At 51.6% G+C, this 17,076-nt stretch overlaps 3 protein-coding genes across 5 annotated transcripts in view; all 3 read left to right on the top strand.

Annotated features, from left to right (window-relative positions):
* The first annotated feature begins 507 nt into the window (after nt 1-507).
* LOC106961650 (heat shock 70 kDa protein 1) lies at nt 508-11,831 on the top strand. Of its 2 annotated transcripts, XM_015055533.1 has the most exons (4): nt 508-1,288; nt 1,603-3,558; nt 9,924-9,929; nt 11,800-11,831. In XM_015055533.1, exon 2 carries the CDS (start codon nt 1,626-1,628, stop codon nt 3,543-3,545), a length of 1,920 nt encoding a protein of 639 aa, XP_014911019.1. In that variant the 5' UTR covers nt 508-1,288; nt 1,603-1,625; the 3' UTR covers nt 3,546-3,558; nt 9,924-9,929; nt 11,800-11,831. The 2 variants fall into 2 exon arrangements, with proteins under 2 accessions (XP_014911019.1, XP_014911018.1); XM_015055532.1 differs by lacking the exons at nt 9,924-9,929; nt 11,800-11,831 and having other exon boundaries at nt 1,603-3,674.
* LOC106961656 (serine/threonine-protein kinase TAO2-like) lies at nt 4,616-11,750 on the top strand. Its single transcript, XM_015055542.1, has 9 exons — nt 4,616-4,851; nt 7,404-7,543; nt 9,116-9,187; nt 9,304-9,405; nt 9,475-9,520; nt 9,588-9,684; nt 11,241-11,354; nt 11,454-11,545; nt 11,619-11,750. The coding sequence occupies exons 2-9, from the start codon at nt 7,412-7,414 to the stop codon at nt 11,714-11,716; spliced, it is 753 nt and encodes a 250-aa protein (XP_014911028.1). The 5' UTR covers nt 4,616-4,851; nt 7,404-7,411; the 3' UTR covers nt 11,717-11,750.
* A 635-nt stretch (nt 11,832-12,466) lies between the features above and the next one.
* Nucleotides 12,467-17,076, top strand: part of sh2b1 (SH2B adaptor protein 1) — an 11,724-nt gene continuing 7,114 nt past the window's right edge. The window contains exons 1-4 of one of the 2 annotated variants that reach the window (XM_015055527.1): nt 12,467-12,676; nt 14,041-15,951; nt 16,562-16,663; nt 16,750-16,841. In XM_015055527.1, coding sequence (XP_014911013.1) covers nt 14,299-15,951; nt 16,562-16,663; nt 16,750-16,841 — 1,847 coding nt within the window. In that variant the 5' untranslated portion in view covers nt 12,467-12,676; nt 14,041-14,298. The remainder of the gene's footprint in view (nt 12,677-14,040; nt 15,952-16,561; nt 16,664-16,749; nt 16,842-17,076) is intronic. The other variant, XM_015055528.1, reaches the window with a different exon arrangement.

Raw genomic sequence — 17,076 nt, 5'->3', positions numbered from 1 at the left:
CGTCACACATAAACATCGAGCTGCGGGTCAAAGGTCAGCTACCTGAGCTTCCAGGTTTCAGAGGTCAGGCTGCCGACCAACAGAGGCTGAATGTCAGCTTCTGGACCGCATCGCGGAAAGGTGAGTCCAGGTGAGACCAGGTGAGTCCAGGTGAGACCAGGTGAGTCCAGGTGCAGCTCTGTTCACAAACCATCCAGAGTCTAAAAGTAGCTCACAGTGACATCAGCTGAAGCCAGAAATAAATCGGTGAATGTGGAGCTCGATTGGGGAAGATGGAGGACAGGAAGCAGAGACAGCAGCTCCGTCTGCCTTTATGTTAGGCGATGAGGTGACCTCGCTGATCAATTACCAGTCTCTTCATTGATCAGTGATCAGACTGCAGTTCTTGGCTGAACTCTCCGTCAACAGTCATGATGATGACGTCAGTTCCTCCATGGCGGTGAACTGCATTCCCTTTGCTGCCATCTAGTGGACAGAAGTAGAACAGAAATGGTGGTTTCTAGTTTAACTGATTCTACTCAGAAATGTTTCCTTATATTTTTATTTCAGTTTAAATATTTTCTTTCGCTCCATTAAAAGCTGGAGAACATAATGAATCTACATGCAGGAAACGCTTCATTTTCCATAAACTCCCCTAATAAACTGATCTGATATTTCTAGTTAAAGTTTCAATCATAAGACAACTTTTTCCTTAACTCTTTTGCGTGCGAGAACTGAGGCAAACATAGAGGACTATGGCAAATGACAAGTTTTACGTGTGTGGGGTCGGTTGGACCCCATTTCTACATACAAGGGTTAAAACAGATCCGATCCCAGTTTAACTGAACCTGCAGAGTCCCAGTCCTGCAGCGGCTCCAAGTCCTCCGAGTCTCCTTCAGTCTAAAACCTGAAATATCCAACAGATTGAATAAACCTTCGGCCTTCAGGAGGATTTCTGCGCTTTATTAAAACAACATGTTGATATTTTTGCTCTAATATTGTCTCCGTCATTCCCGCTCTGGGAGCTTCTGGAAATGTTGTGAATTCATCGGGCTTTTCTGTCACTTTCTGACATTTTCTCCGAGCGACCAGAAGCTGGGAGAAACTTCTAGCGGGTGACGTCATGACGCACGCGCTCTGTGATTGGCCGAAGGCTGAAGAAGCGACGAGAAGTGAGTGAGGGGGTATAAAGAGCGGTGAGGGTAAAGCTGGGGCAGTTAGAGATTCAGAGACCTTTAGAGAGCATCAGAAGATCCAGCAGAGGAGAAAGAAGCATCACAGCGCTCTGCGCAGGAAACTCTGGACGACAGTAAGTTCTCACTTTTCTTCTTCTCTGCTCCCGCAGTAACTACAGTCGGAATTCATGCTCTTATTAACAGGTGGAGGGACAGAGAAACGCACTTTGTAGAGTGTAGTCAAAGACAGAAACATGCCGAACAGATTTGTGGAGCAAATGATGTTTGAACATCGCTGAATGCAGCTTTACAGAAGCGTCGGATTGGAGCAAAACCTGCTACAAAGTCCAGTAAAACCCTAAAGTGTAGTGTACTGCTGTACTGAATATGAAGTGTTTCTGAGAGGGAATAATCCTCCTTCTCCTCCTGTGTGTCTCTGCTGGTTTAGGCCTGAAAGGAAACCCAGCCAAGATGTGTGCAGCTAAAAACGTGGCCATCGGCATCGACCTGGGCACCACCTACTCCTGCGTGGGGGTTTTCCAGCACGGAAAAGTGGAAATCGTCGCCAACGACCAGGGCAACAGGACCACCCCCAGCTACGTGGCCTTCACCGACACCGAGAGGCTGATCGGGGACGCGGCCAAGAACCAGGTGGCCCTGAACCCCAGCAACACGGTGTTTGATGCCAAGAGGCTGATCGGCAGAAAGTTTGAAGAGCCGGTGGTGCAGGCCGACATGAAGCACTGGCCCTTCAAGGTGCTTTCAGAAGGAGGCAGACCCAAAATTCAGGTGGAGTACAAAGGGGAGAACAAAGCCTTCTTCCCCGAAGAGATCTCCTCCATGGTTCTGGTGAAGATGAAGGAGATCGCCGAGGCCTACCTGGGCCACAAGGTGTCCAACGCCGTGGTCACGGTCCCCGCCTACTTCAACGACTCCCAGCGACAGGCCACCAAAGACGCAGGCGTCATCGCGGGACTCAACGTCCTGAGGATCATCAACGAGCCCACGGCGGCCGCCATCGCGTACGGTCTGGACAAAGGCAAGTCGGGAGAGAGAAACGTCCTGATCTTTGACCTGGGCGGAGGCACCTTCGACGTGTCCGTCCTGACCATCGAGGACGGCATCTTTGAGGTGAAGGCCACGGCCGGAGACACTCACCTGGGAGGAGAGGACTTTGACAACCGCATGGTCAACCACTTTGTGGAGGAATTCAAGAGGAAACACAAGAAGGACATCAGCCAGAACAAGAGAGCCTTGAGGAGGCTGCGCACAGCTTGCGAGAGGGCCAAGAGGACCCTGTCCTCCAGCTCCCAGGCCAGCATCGAGATCGACTCTCTGTTCGAGGGCGTGGACCTGTACACCTCCATCACCAGGGCTCGCTTTGAGGAGCTGTGCTCCGACCTGTTCAGGGGAACCTTGGAGCCCGTGGAGAAGGCCCTGAGGGACGCCAAGATGGACAAGGGCCAGATCCACGACGTGGTCCTGGTGGGAGGCTCCACCCGAATCCCCAAGATCCAGAAGCTGCTGCAGGACTTCTTCAACGGCCGGGAGCTGAACAAGAGCATCAACCCGGACGAGGCGGTGGCTTACGGCGCCGCCGTCCAGGCAGCCATCCTGACGGGCGACACGTCGGGGAACGTCCAGGACCTGCTGCTGCTGGACGTGGCTCCTCTGTCCCTGGGGATCGAGACGGCCGGAGGAGTGATGACGGCCCTGATCAAACGCAACACCACCGTCCCCACCAAGCAGACCCAGGTGTTCAGCACCTACTCCGACAACCAGCCCGGGGTCCTGATCCAGGTCTACGAAGGGGAGAGGGCCATGACCAAGGACAACAATCTGCTGGGCAGGTTTGAGCTGACGGGAATCCCGCCCGCTCCACGAGGGGTCCCCCAGATCGAGGTCACCTTCGACGTGGACGCCAACGGCATCCTGAACGTGTCCGCGGTGGACAAAAGCACCGGCAAAGAGAACAAGATCACCATCACCAACGACAAGGGCCGACTGAGCAAAGAGGAGATCGAGAGGATGGTGCAGGACGCCGAGAAGTACAAAGCCGAGGACGAGCTGCAGAGGGACAAGATAGCTGCCAAGAACTCCTTGGAGTCCTACGCTTTCACCATGAAGAGCAGCGTGGAGGACGAGAGCTTGAAGGGCAAGATCAGCCAGGAGGACAAGAAGAAGGTGGTGGACAAGTGCAAGGAGACCATCAGCTGGCTGGAGAACAACCAGCTGGCTGAGAAAGACGAGTACCAACACCAGCAGAAGGAGCTGGAGAAGGTGTGCAACCCCATCATCAGTAAGTTGTACCAGGGAGGGAGGCCCACTGGGAGCTGCAGAGAGCAGGCAGGAGCCCACAGCCAGGGGCCCACTGTGGAGGAGGTGGACTGAAGGACGACTGGAGGTTTAATATTGTAAAAGTCAAAACTGTTTACCTTGTTCTGTTCATGAGACTTGAATATATTTTTGCTCTTTGCTTTTTTTTCTATTGCTTTATGTTAATAAACTGATTGAATGTCATTTGTCTGGTGTCTTTGCTTCCAGAAGTTAAGGTTTTCTAAATGTTAGTTTAGATTGATCTCCAGGTTTCACTGGAGCGGTTCAGAGTGTGAAGCAGCCGGATGGGGATCAGTGGAGACCGACGGGAAGAGCCGTTGGTTCTCTGGAGGAGCTGACCGCTGGCCGGGCAGAGGGAGGTCTCCCTGGCCGACCCGACCCGGATTGGCTGGGGGGTACAATGAGAACAATCCAGCAATATCCAAAATCACCAGCAGGTGTCACTGTTTTGTTTTCCACCAGGAACATTTCTTTGTGAGATGCCTGGCATTTCAGGAGAGGACAGGCGGTTATGTCTATGGTTACATCAACCAGTCCGCAGCAGCAGGGAGGGTTCCTAATGAACACCTCTCACCAAGCAAACAATTCATCTGTGATTTCCGGTTCACCTGTCTAATATCCTGGTACAAGATTCATGACCATCTGCTATAAAAAGGTTCATAGAAAAAAAAAGATATGGATTGTGGTGTAATGAAAGCCTAATGTTTTTCAGAAGAAGTGAGGTAATTCTAATAATCGATCCCAGATGTTCAGATGTTTCCCGGGCGGTCACACACGGCTGCTCTGTGGAAGTGCGTGATTTCCCGCAGCTTGCCTCACAGCATCACCATATTCATAATCATCTTCATCTCTATGTAGGTCGGTTTATTTTTGAAGCGGAAGTCTCACCGGAAGTGGAGCTGGTGCTGCTCCCGCCCCAGCAGCCCGTGCCATCTTGTGTTTAGCAGGAACAAAAAACGGGAGGAGGAACGGGTCCAGATGGAGGATGGGGTGCGGGTTCTAGGCCCACTCTAGGCCGGTTCGGTGGGTCAGTATGTCCGGACGGGAATCTTTGCAAGTAAACATCAATCACACCCCGCGGAGCAGCTGATGGCATCGTTAGCCTGCCAGCTAACGCGCTAAGCTATTAGCTCAGGAGCGGCGCAGACCGGAGCTCCGGAGCGGACCGTTAGAGACCCGCAGACCCTCCTAGAGCCAGCGGCTGGACCGCAGCGTCTCCCCAAAACCCAGAAGAACCGGGATGGACATGAACCAGGAGTTCTGCTGAGGGGAAACCCGCGATATGAGGATCGAGGCTGGGCGCTAGCTTTGCTGCTAACCGTTAGTTTTTCGGTCCAGAGAAGAACCTCAAGAAGCTGCGGTGAGTTCGGCCACGTCCGGGTCCGAACCTGGGGGCCAGTAGGGTCAAAATATGGGGCCAACCTGGGGGCCAGTAAGGCCAGCAGGGTCTCCAGTACAGAAGGTTTCTCAGCAGCCTAAATCTGATTTCTTCTTCCTACAGCTTCCTTAAATGTTTCCGAACCACTGAAGTACGACGGTTCCTTCAGTTAAACCCGGTTTATCTGTGAGATTAGGCTCATAAAGATTAGTTGCATTTTAAAATATATTATGATCCTCTGAATAAAAGTAGTTGGTGTCAGATGTTAAAAGCTTACTGTTCCTAAAAACAGATATCCTGTTCATATCAATAAATTATTATTGATTTTATATTATTAGTCCCTGAGGTTCACAGGAACAGATTACTGAGCCAAGTGGGAATATTATGACCATGAACATGGAAGCTCAGGCTGTTTTTATGTAGTTTTTATTTCTTTCGTCTTCAGTGAGTCAGAGCAGCTTCACCAAACTGCTGCTCTATTGTTGCTGACCCGGTTCTGCAGGTTTAGGTTTTATTATTATTATTCAGATGCTTGGTGCTGAAGCTGGTTGTTGTGCTGTTTTAACCCTTCCTGACCTTTCCTCGTCGCTGTAGATGGCTTTAAACTAGATGTTGACCGCTCTCTTGGCATATTATTAGCAATGGTGGTGGGCAACATTTACTGGTTGCCCGGCGTTTTTCCTTTCCCATTCCTTAAAATTCTTAGTTTTTAAAAAGCAGTGTAATAATTTTCTGCAGTCAGCGCAGACGCTGCTTTCCAAAGGTCGTCTGCAGCTGCAAACGTCACCAAGGTTCGGAGACGGCGGGATGCGGCTGCGCTCCAGTCCTTTACATCACTTTTTACTCTCAGCCTGTTGTCTGTGGGTGAAGACAAAAGCAAGTTAAGTTTTCAGAAATGTGATAGAAACTACTGAACTTCAAACCGGCTGTGACCTGATATGTTAAAGGAGAGCAAAACCAAGATGGGAGACTCCAGGCCTGCTGCTTAAGGTTCGTTGCTGCTGGATGCTGCGTTGATTCTGCAGCTCTTTCTTTGGATCCGTCCTCTGTCTGCGATCCAAACTCTTATTCTTGTAGAGATGATGAATTTCTATTGTTAGCTTAGCGATCATTCTCAGCAGGCGGTTCATGTGACCGGCTTCCCCATCACTCTGGAGCTGCTTCCTCTTTGGGATTTCCTGCTGCGGGCGGCCCAGACAGGAAGTGAAGGAGTTTCTCCAGGATGTGAAGGGTTAACATGGCTGCTGTCAAAGCCGCAGCTCGCTGGTTCCCATCATCGTTACTGGAACCAGGTCTTCAGTTGAATTGGAGGCTGCAGAGCTTAAAAACACTAAAGTCGATGTTGAAACTGGATGCAGTCTACCTGTGCCTCTTACCTGAGCTACGCTCCTATTGGCTGACAGGCTGGAGCTCAGAGAGGAGGAGAGACCACGTTTAACAGAAGAGAGTCATGAAAATCCTTATTGGTCCATTCATAAAAACATCCATCCCAAACAGACGTGACACGTTGTCATTCAGAGCATCTTCAGCCATGTGGGTCCAGCAGCAGTCAGTCTACCTGCGACTCTGAACAGTTCCTCTGACTGAAGACTGTTTTTGTATGTTGTCTCATGCTAACATGCTAACAACTGAATATCAGCTAATCCAACTCCTTCGCTTTTGCTCCTTCTGTTTAATCTGTCTGGTTGTGCATTAGAGAAAGTAGGAGTAGGGGAAGAGAACTTCCTGTGGGGCATAGGGTCAAAGTTCAGGGATTATTTGAGCCTCTGAGATGCTAGTCAGCTCGTCTCAGTTATAAAGACTATTCCTTGTTGCCATGGTTACGCATCATAACTATCAGAAAGTTAAATGGAGCGCTGCTGGAGGACAGCTGCACTCCGTTTATGGCACTAAAGATGGCCGCCGTCTCTGGATGGATTTCAGGAAAGACGCTGGTAAACAGGAAGCCCAGCTAACGGCAACGGCCGTCTGTGGAGCATTGACTGCAGCTTCTGACCCGGTTCTAACCTGGTTCTGTTGGCTGCAGCTTCTGGCCCGAGTCATAATGGGGACCAGGAGTGGTGGGTTGGGATGTGATGCGTTCACTGACTCAGGCTGCTTTCAGTTCATTATCATTTTCAGCCATTATTTATTTTTAGCGTCTGCTTTCTTCTTATTCTACTGAAGTCGCTTGTCTCACGTTGATGATGTAACAGTCAGGTAAGTGCGACGCGGCTGTTCTGCCGAGACTGAGGTTTTCCGGGGACCGGTGGGCGTGCAGCAACACGTCCAGGATCAACCGTCTCCGTCCTTGTGGCCATGGAAACCTGGTCTTTATCTCTGCAAGAACTGATTTATGTTCGGGATGAAAACCCGGTTCCAGGTCCAGACCAGATCCAGGTTCTGATCAGTCCTGCTTCAGTTCCTCCAGATTTTCCAACCAAGCAGAAAAACTTTCAGTTCTGGAGACGAAGCAGGGACACCAACACCTGGCTGTCCCTGCATCGTCCCCACTGTCCTCTAATGTCCTCTGCTGTCCCCTGTCCCATCCCCAGGTGCAGCCATGCCCTCCAGTGCGCGTGCGGGGAGCCTCAAGGACCCCGATGTGGCCGATCTGTTCTGCAGAGACGATCCAGAGAAGCTCTTCACCGACCTGAGGGAGATCGGACATGGCAGCTTCGGGGCCGTCTACTTCGTGAGTACTCTGGTTCTGGAGCGACAGCAGAACCGGAACCCACAGAATCGTTCGGCTGCTGAGGACCGGTTCCTGAACGCGACGCCGCAGAACTCCATGTAGAACCAGGACTGGAGTGGTTTGGATCAGGACAAGCTCCTCCTCTCAGCCTGAATCTGACAGCACTCAGACGGAGCAGAGGAGGCCTGAAAGTGTGTGTGTGTGTGTGTGTGTGTGTGTGTGTGTGTGTGTGTGTGTGAGAGCTGGTCCTGAGTGGGAGGCAGACGTTCTCTTCCACGCTGCTGTGAGATGCTGCTGAGTGTGTCAGAGCCTCTGCAGAAACAGCAAACATCCTGTAGCGTGCACACACACACACACACACACACACTAAACCGAGGTAAATCAGTTTGCTGATGTGTTTCCCTGAAACCTGTCAGAAAGTCTCCTGTTGGCCTCCATCTCGGCAGCCATGATGATTTATTCAGTTTCATCTTGATTGGACGTTTCCATGGAAACTACACCTCATCATATACGTTGTAAAACCATGGGCGTAAATCCCGGGGGGGTCGAGAGGGTCTGGACCCCCCCAATCTGGGAAAAGTCTATAATTTCCCCCCCAAAGAAATCATGAAGGAAACCCTTGTATTTAAGCAATATCAATATGAAAAGGCAAAAGAAAGAGGGAAAAAAATGAATTTTTAGTCCCCCCCCATTATTAGAACAATGGTTCAGTCCAAAGTGTAGGAGGAGCAACAGCAGCTGAATGGTACCGGCTCCTTAGAGCCGCTGAAGAGAGGAGCTAGCTGCTAGCTGTTAGCTGTTAGCTGAGGCTCTGCAGCACTAACATAAACCCTCCAGTAAGTTGATTCTTAAAGCAAAATACATGAAACACATTTTATTTCCTTTCACTGGTCAATAGGAAGAAACACATTAACAATAAAAATCAGACTGCAGTTTGTTATTTCATTACTTTGGCTGAATCCTGATAAACTGCCTCCTTATGCCTTAAATCAAAACTAGCTAAACTGCTACATTGCTTTGATAGACTTGGTTCTTTTTGTTAAAGGCAGCAAATATCTAATTACATTTAGCCCTTTAAGTCTTACATCAATAAGAAGAGATTGAAACTGGAGCGTCTTAGCGTTAGCATTAGCCCACAGCAGAGGGGCTGCTGCAGAGCAGCTGGCAGTAAAAAAAGAAACTATGCCTTTATTTCTTACCATCTTCAACATGGAGCCTTTAAAACCACACAATAAAATCTGGACATGTTTCCATAAAATCCCTGGTGTTTGAACATTAAGTTGAAGTTATGATGGGAAAACCAGGAAAGATAAGATATTCCTTTATTAATCCCACAGTGGGGAAATTGACATTGTTACCGCAGTACAGAGGACAGAGCAGAACCAATATAAAAATCTATATGTACAAAAAATACAAGTGAATATAGAAATATTGAAACAGGTTTAAAAATCAAGCAACTTAACGAGTTATAATTTAAATAACCCATCACTTGTATTGAGAGCCTGGTTCCGGTTCTGGTCCCGGTGCCGGTCGCTCCCCCTGATTGGACGTTTGTTCTTCGTGTGTGTCCAGGCGCGTGACGGACGCAGCAATGAGGTGGTGGCCATTAAGAAGATGTCCTACAGTGGCAAGCAGACCAATGAGGTAACAGCTCCGCCCCCATCTGATGTCATACGTTCCTGAGGCTGTGGCTCCGCCCACCAGGGTGCTCTGAGCTCATTTCCTGTCTGCCAGTAATTGCAGCATGTTGTGATGTGCAGAAATGGCAGGACATCATCAAGGAGGTGAAGTTCCTACAGAAGCTGCGTCACCCCAACACCATCGAGTACCTGGGCTGCTACCTGAAGGAGCACACGGCATGGGTAGGTACCGGCGGCCATGTTTCCGCCTCCTCCGGGTCGGTCCCTGCTAACTGTCTGTCTGTCCCTCAGCTGGTGATGGAGTACTGCCTTGGCTCAGCCTCTGACCTCCTGGAAGGTCAGTTGAGCTCTGCGTGTCAGCCATCTTGTCTTCCTGCTGGGTCTCACCTTGTTTCTGTCCTCAGTCCACAAGAAACCGCTCCAGGAGGTGGAGATCGCCGCCATCACCCACGGAGCGCTGCAGGGTCTGGCTTACCTGCACTCTCACAACTTGATCCACAGGTACAGATGCTGCCTAGCTCCGCTAGAACTGTTAGTGCCATTAGCTGGTCCTGTGAGCTCTGTTGGCTTGTTAGCTACATTAGCTCCATTAGCACCAGTTGCTTCAGTCTCACCTGTTGAGATGTTCCTCAGGTGATGAGATTCAGGCTGTTCTTTGCAGCTGATTGGTGGAAGTTTGGTCCAGAGCCATTCCAGAATCTGTGGTTGTGGTCGGACCCCTGGCTGCTGCAGTGGGTCAGGCCTCAGATCCTATCCTAGCAGAATCCTTGACTAATATTTATTACAAAAGCTGTCTGTTAAACATCAATGCTTTTTGTTGCATTTTCCATTGAAAGAAAATTTTGTCAGCAATAATTTTACCCTTATTACAAATAATCGGTTGCATCACATCAGTCCAAGGGCCATAAATGGCCCCCGAACCGCACTGTGGACACCCCCGATTTGAGCTGTTTGTGCTGTGAATGTGTCCTGGAATATGAAACTCATCATAATAACTTAATGGAAGCAGATTTTTCTCCTTTTTTGTGGACATTATTTACAGTCAGCACAACATCTGGCTTTTATTGGGGGATTTCTCTGCTTGGTCCAAATCTGCTCCAATCCTCCTCAGGAGGAGCCGCACTGCTCACTGCCACTGGCTGCCAGCGGTGCTTTGACTGGGCCGTTTGTTACCTGATCGTTCTGATGGCGTAACCACCAAGGAACGGCGTGAACCGGTCTGACGGGTTCTGCTGCAGGAACCAATCAGGGGAGGGCTGCTCGCCCAGCTTCACCCTGTCTCTCTAACAGGAAGAACAACAGCTTGCTGCGGTTCTGTGGCGGACTCAGAACGGGTCGGACTGCCTGGTTCTCTAACCGTCTGAAAATCAAAAAACTGACTCGCAGCCATCAGAGCTTCTCCGAACCGTTTACATCCTGGGAATACGGCGCATCAAACCAGGCAAGTTCAGGCGCCGTCTGCAGAACCCTGAGCAAGAACAGAAATGCCACCATGCGCTGCTCATGTGACGGATTCCAACACAAAGTGGTTCTAAAGTGCAAAGCTGTGATCAGACGTTAATATTCCTGAACCGATCTCTTCAAAAGGTTCCCGGGTTTCCAGAGATTCAGTTCCAGAAACACCAGCTGACGTCGAAGTAAATCTGTTTATCTGCTGCCTTTCGGCTATTATCAGTGCAGTTTGACATCGTCCTTCTAAAACCCAGACCATGGCCAGCTTACCGATCCGGTTCTGGTTGCCTTCAGTCTTTCCTGCGTGGCGAGTCAGGAAGAACGTTTTGGGGTTGGCGGGGAGCGATGCATTCATTCCCCGGATGCCAGATAAACGACATCAATGAATTTGGTGCAGAAAGTTTATTTTACGAGCAGCGAAGGCTGCAGTGGAGCCGATGCTTCGCTCGTCCTGGTACCAGGGCGGTTCTGGCTGGGCTCACTCTGTCTGTGGTCAGAACCTCTGACATCATCCACCACCATTTGATGTCCATCCTGGTTCTGGTTCTGGTTGGGTTCTGGAGGATCCCTGCAGTCCGTCTCTAACAGGTCAGTCTGTGTTTCAGGGACGTGAAGGCCGGGAACATCCTGCTGACGGAACCGGGTCAGGTCAAGCTGGGCGACTTCGGGTCGGCCTCCATCGTGTCTCCGGCCAACTCCTTCGTCGGAACGCCGTACTGGTGAGCTCTGACCATCCGGTCGCGTTCTGACCCAAACTGGTCGTGAAGTGTTGTGCCGGCCTGACAGGTCGGTTCCGTCTGACCCAGTCTGTGTTGCAGGATGGCTCCAGAGGTGATCCTGGCCATGGACGAGGGTCAGTACGACGGGAAGGTGGACGTCTGGTCGCTCGGCATCACCGGCATTGAGCTGGGTGGGTAAAACCCGACCCGGTGCCCACCTGGACGGAACCATCGGGTCCTAACGCGTCTCCGCTCTGTCCTCAGCTGAGAGGAAGCCGCCGCTCTTCAACATGAACGCCATGAGCGCCTTGTACCAGATCGCCCAGAACGAGAGCCCAGTGCTGCAGTCCAACCACTGGTGAGACGCCGTCTGTCCAGCTCTCTGTCTGTCCAGCTCTCTGTCTGTCCAGCTCTCTGTCTGTCCNTCTGGTGTCTTTGCTTTCACCTTTTTCTCACCTTGATGTTTTTCTTCCTGTTTCTAAATATAATTTGCATCTGAATGTATTTTTCATCTTAAAGGTGAGAAAAACTATTCCAGATTGTTTATTGTTGTGAAATATGTTTTAAACACTAATTTCAGATGTTCTTGAGTCTTCATCATGATCACAATTGAGCTGTAAAAACTTTGAGTTATGATCATTAAATTTGTAAATATTTTACAGTGTAAATATGTTTTTTCTTTGCTGGACAGTAAAATAAAAGATTAAACCAAATTTTCTGATCAATGGTTTTATTTTCTGGGGTTCTGGTCAAAGTAAAACAAACGAAACCAGCTTCATATTTTGTCCACATCTAAACTCCTGAGAATCTGAAGAACATTTCTTCACTAAATGCTGAGAAGATGAGACTTATGGTTCCAGGCCTTTATTAGTTTTTAACTCTTAAGTATATCAACCCTTCCAGATGCATTGAAAAATATAAAGAGTAAAGTAAAAAGTATGGGGGGAGGAAAAAAAGAACCAAAGAAACACACTTATCTAATTTAAAACAAATTAGGGACACGAAACTAACAAACATTTATTATGTTGTAAAACTAAAGTTAATCAGATAAAATAGGACAATAGACACAGGTTGATTACTTCGTGAGCAAAGTTTCAATGCTGGAGCTGCGAGTTCAAACAGGACCGAGCTTCCTGTAAATATCGCGAGAAAGGAAGCAGAGCGAGAAGACGGGTCCAGTCAAGACATAGCGATATTCATATTTAGCAACAACAGCGACAACAGGCTCTGCGGACGATGGTGTTGTTGTTGCGTTAACAGGCTGGATGCCGGTATGTGCGGCCGCCTCAGCCCCAGATGAAACGCCTGGTTGGGATGAACAGGTACGGCTCAGTCGCTCTTTTAGTAGCAGCTAGTTAGCGGGTTAGCAGGTAGCCGTTAGCTCGGAGCTAATGTTTGGCGTTAGCTGCAGGTTTCTGATTCAGTCCGCGGATTATTTTCCGCACCGCCAACATGAAACCCGACGGAGCAGCTAAAATCCCGCCGTGGGTGTGACTCCAGCGGGCAACAAGCGGCAGGTTGGAGGGGAGAGCGGGCAGCTATTGTTAGCAGGCTAATGGGCTGGATGATCGCTGCTTTTAGAGCCACTAACCTGCAGTAGCTCTGATTTCTCAGCAGCCTCTGGTGCTGGACTCAGAGGTTATTCAGCTGCCCCGGTTCACAGTAACCGTTTGCAGGTGAAATTAGATCCATTTGGAAAAATCTGGAAAGATCTTCATTTAATGACCCACTTAAAGAGACATTTTCAATTCAGTTTATTTAGATATCACTAATTCACAACACAAGTTCTCTGGAGGCTCAAAAATAATTCCAGTCCAGTCATTCCAGCTGATTCTACTGGTCAAGCAGTGCAGTTCCAGTGAGTCATACTGGTTTAAAAAGTTTTTGCATTCACTCCCCCTGGACAAGCACAGAGTGACAATGGACAGGAAAAGCTCCCCTTTAACAGGAAGAAACCTCCAACGGAACCAGAACCTGTACAAGTGAAGTGGCTACTTTCTGCTACTTGCACTGTTCCTGAAGTTACAGAAAAACATCCTGGTGAGAAAGAACACAGAGGCTGTTAACTTCCTAATAAAACATTTAACTTGGGGATAATTGATAGAGATCAGGTAAATGATGCTGGTGGCAGGTTATTTAAAGGGCCGTCAGTTTTTAGGTAATCACCTAAAAACAGCTGCTGATTTTAATCTGACAAAAACAGCCTGAATATTCATGCAAGCAGTATACTCTAATCACACTTTGTACTCATGTGAGTGCAGCGGACATCTTGGATGTAACATTTCAGGCAACATGCATTCAGTCTCTGCTACGTATGCAATGTATCCGATCAGCTGCTCTGGCTTACCGACCCGATCCAAGTGGCCAGTACCGCCGGGTGGTTTGTATTTTATGTCGAGCATATCATCAGTTTCCTGGTCTTCATGCTGCTGCACGACTGGTGCCGACCCGACTGGTGGCGACCTGAGTAGTGCCGACCCGAGTAGTGGCAACCCGTCTAGTGCCGACCCGACTGGTGGCGACCCGAGTAGTGCCGACCCGAATAGTGGCAACCCGTCTAGTGCCGACCCGACTGGTGGCGACCCGACTGGTGGCGACCCGACTGGTGGCGACCCGACTGGTGGCGACCCGACTGGTGGCGAACGTGTGCAGAGCTTCCTGTTGACCCGTCCTCTGTGTCCTGCAGCTTGCGGCCTCGGCTCTCTGGGCGTCTGTCAGCTGATGAAGGCGAGCCGGCTTGGTGAGGTCAGGCGCTGCAGCTGGTTGGAGGAGCTGGCTCTGCTGCAGCAGCGGAGGATGTGAGCAGCAGCGAGCCGCGGCGCTGCGATCGGCTGCGATCGGTTGCGATCGGTTCCAGGCTGTGGACGAGCTGCTGCCTATTCTCACTTCCTGTCTCTGCATGTTGAAGCGATTGGACTGAACTGAGTCGCAGACATTTCGCAGGATGAACGGCTCTCTGCTGACTCCGCCCAGCCCGCGGGTCTCTGGCTCCTCCCCCTTGCCCCCCTCGCCCTCTCCGTCGCCGCCGTCGCCCTCCCTGCTGCCGCTGTCCTCCAGGCCGCCCCCCCTGGCGCCCCTGGTGAGCCCGTCGGCCCCGCCGTCCTCCCTGTCCGATACGCCCACGCCGTCCCCCTCGCCGTCCCTCAGCTGGACCGAATTCTGTGAGCTCCATGCGCGTGTCGCTGCCGGAGACTTTGCGCGACATTTCCGGGCGTTTCTCCTGGAGAACCCACACTACAGCGCGGACTCAGCGGCAGCTTTCTGCCGCCGCTTCACCGACCGCTTCGTCCGCCACTTCCAGAGCGAGCTGGAGGGGGCGCTACCTCCCGGCAGCACCGCGGGACGCGACGAGATGATGAGCTGGGCTCCCCCATCCGACGCCACCTCCCTGGAAGAGGAGGCGGTCTCGCCGCTGGCAGGACCCGGGGGCCCGGCGCTGCCCCTTCCCACCGGCGCGGCGCGGGGGCCGACCAGGCCGGCGCCGTCCCGGCTGGTGCTGGAGAACCGCGGCGGCGACCGCTTCCAGGACTCCTACGCCCAGGGCCAAGTTCTGCCACCGTCCTCGTCGTCGTCCTGCTGCTCCTCAGTGGGGGGGAACAACGGGAGGCGGGAGGAGCGCGGTGCCGCGCCGGGCCCCGGGAACGGCGACGCGCCGGCAGAGGAGGAGGAAGACAGCTGGGTTGGAGCGGCTTCGGCCGGCGACGGCGCAGAGCGCGACGAGTCCTCTGAGGCGGATCACACTTTTCATCTCCCTCCCTCCTCCGTCACTCCTCCGCCCGACTCCAAAGGCAACGGCACGCCCAACTCCTCCAAGAACAAGCTGAAGAAGCGCTTCTCGCTGCGCAGCGTGGGGCGCAGCGTGCGCGGCAGCGTGCGCGGCATCCTGCACTGGAGGAGCGCCTCCAGCGACGCGGCGCAGAGCCCGCTGCCCTCCAGCTACAGCTACACCCTGGGCGTCCAGGACTCCGCCGCCACCAAGAGAAGTGCCGCCACGCAGCCCCCCACGCCCACCTCCTCCATGCCTGTGTCCCTGTCCATGCCCCTCTCCCTCCCTCACTCCTCCTCCTCCCTGCCGCCCTCGTCCTCCAGCAGCGCCACCTCGCTGTCTCTCTCCGAGGCGGCGCGCGACCGCCGGCGGAGCAACGGCGAGGGAGGCGAGAAGGACAAGTGGAGCCACCGGCTGGAGAAACTCAGGCTGTCGCGCTCGCCACCGCCCAACTTCACCCAGAACCCCCACCCCGGCTCAAACTCGCTGCCCCCCAGCAGCGCCGCCGCCCTGGGCCCCCCCAGGAAGGTGGGCCGGCTGGTGCGGGAGGGAGGGGTGAGCGTCAGCTCCTCCAGCGACGAGCTGGGCGGGAGCCACGGCTTCTCCGGCTTCTCCTTCGGACTGCTGCATCACGGCGCAGAGAGCAACAGCACGGCGCCGGGGGCCCAGCCGGGGGCCCAGGCCGCCCCGGTGCTGTCCCTGGCCAGCGGGGGCACCGTCCCCTGGAGGGGGGGCCGCTGGCACAAATGTCGTTTGGTCCTGAGAGAGAGAGACCGAGAAGGGGGCGAGCGAGGAGAGGAGTACTACCTGGAGTTCTTCATCCCACCAAAGGTCAGTGCAATCGGCTCAGAACCACTAGATCACATGTGTCAAACTCGAGGTCCGTGGGCCCAGTTTGGCCCGCCTTAGATCAACAAACCCCAAAACTCTTTTGCGCTTAAAGTTTATTGCAGATTTTTCTCAAAAATTGCCAAAAACTTTCTTACTTGTCCTAAACGGCTGCCTCAGCCTCACCTGATGTCAGATTATAGTTCATGATCTTTACAGTGAGTCAAAACGTCACATTTACCATCATAATTAAGAGCAAATGTTGCAGATATTTAGTACCACAAACATTTTGATTCAAAAAAGAATCAAGAAATCCTGACTGAGACGATGTTCAACAATATTTAATTTTAATAATTCATTGGTATTTTAACAGTTTGTGAACTGGTTTTATCAAAACATTCTGCTGCAACCGGCCCTTTAAGAGCCAACAACAGGGACGCTTAAAAAAAGTAATTCCCCCCAATTATCAGTTTTTCTAAAAATAAAATCGAGCTACGCTTAGACTGGCGGGGGGCCCTAGTAAAGCATGGCGGGCTGCCAGGCTTATAATACACTGGGGGAAACCCTGCAGTAGATGGTATTGGGTCAGAACCAGAACCTTTGTGTGTTCCAGGCCTCCAAGGCCCGGCTGACCGTTCCCTGCTTCTCCATCGTGGACGTGAGGAGCACCACGGCGCTGGAGGTCCCGGATAAGGAGAACACCTTCCTGCTGCAGGTCCAGATTTTTCTCTATAAGTACTCCCACCCAAACGGGCCGGGCCTGGTTCTGATCCGAGCTGCCCTGTTTCTGCTCCTCTGCAGCTGGACGGGTCGGCCCAGTATGTGATCGAAACCCGAGACGCTGTGCAGATGAGAGCTTGGCTGAGTGACATCAGGAACGCCATCTGCCTCAGGTACTGATCCAATCGGAGCAGAACAGAACCTCTGGGTTAATTTCTGCTTCTAAACGATCTGATTGGATGCTGGGAAAGACTATTGTTGTGCTAAAAGGTGTTAGCCTAGCAGCAAAGCTATGCTAGCCCAAAGTACCATCTGAATGCTAACATGTAGCAGCTAACTCTAATGTCAGGGTCCACAGTCCAGAAGACGCCTGTGAAGGAAACTTAATTCATCGTTATTCCTCTAAAG

Source organism: Poecilia latipinna, unplaced genomic scaffold (genome assembly GCF_001443285.1).
Source record: "Poecilia latipinna isolate Pla-1442-1.1 unplaced genomic scaffold, P_latipinna-1.0 Scaffold1319, whole genome shotgun sequence".
Taxonomy (NCBI): Eukaryota; Metazoa; Chordata; class Actinopteri; order Cyprinodontiformes; family Poeciliidae; genus Poecilia; species Poecilia latipinna.
The sequence above is the reverse complement of the archived record's forward strand: the minus strand, read 5'-3'. Positions and strand labels throughout refer to the sequence as shown.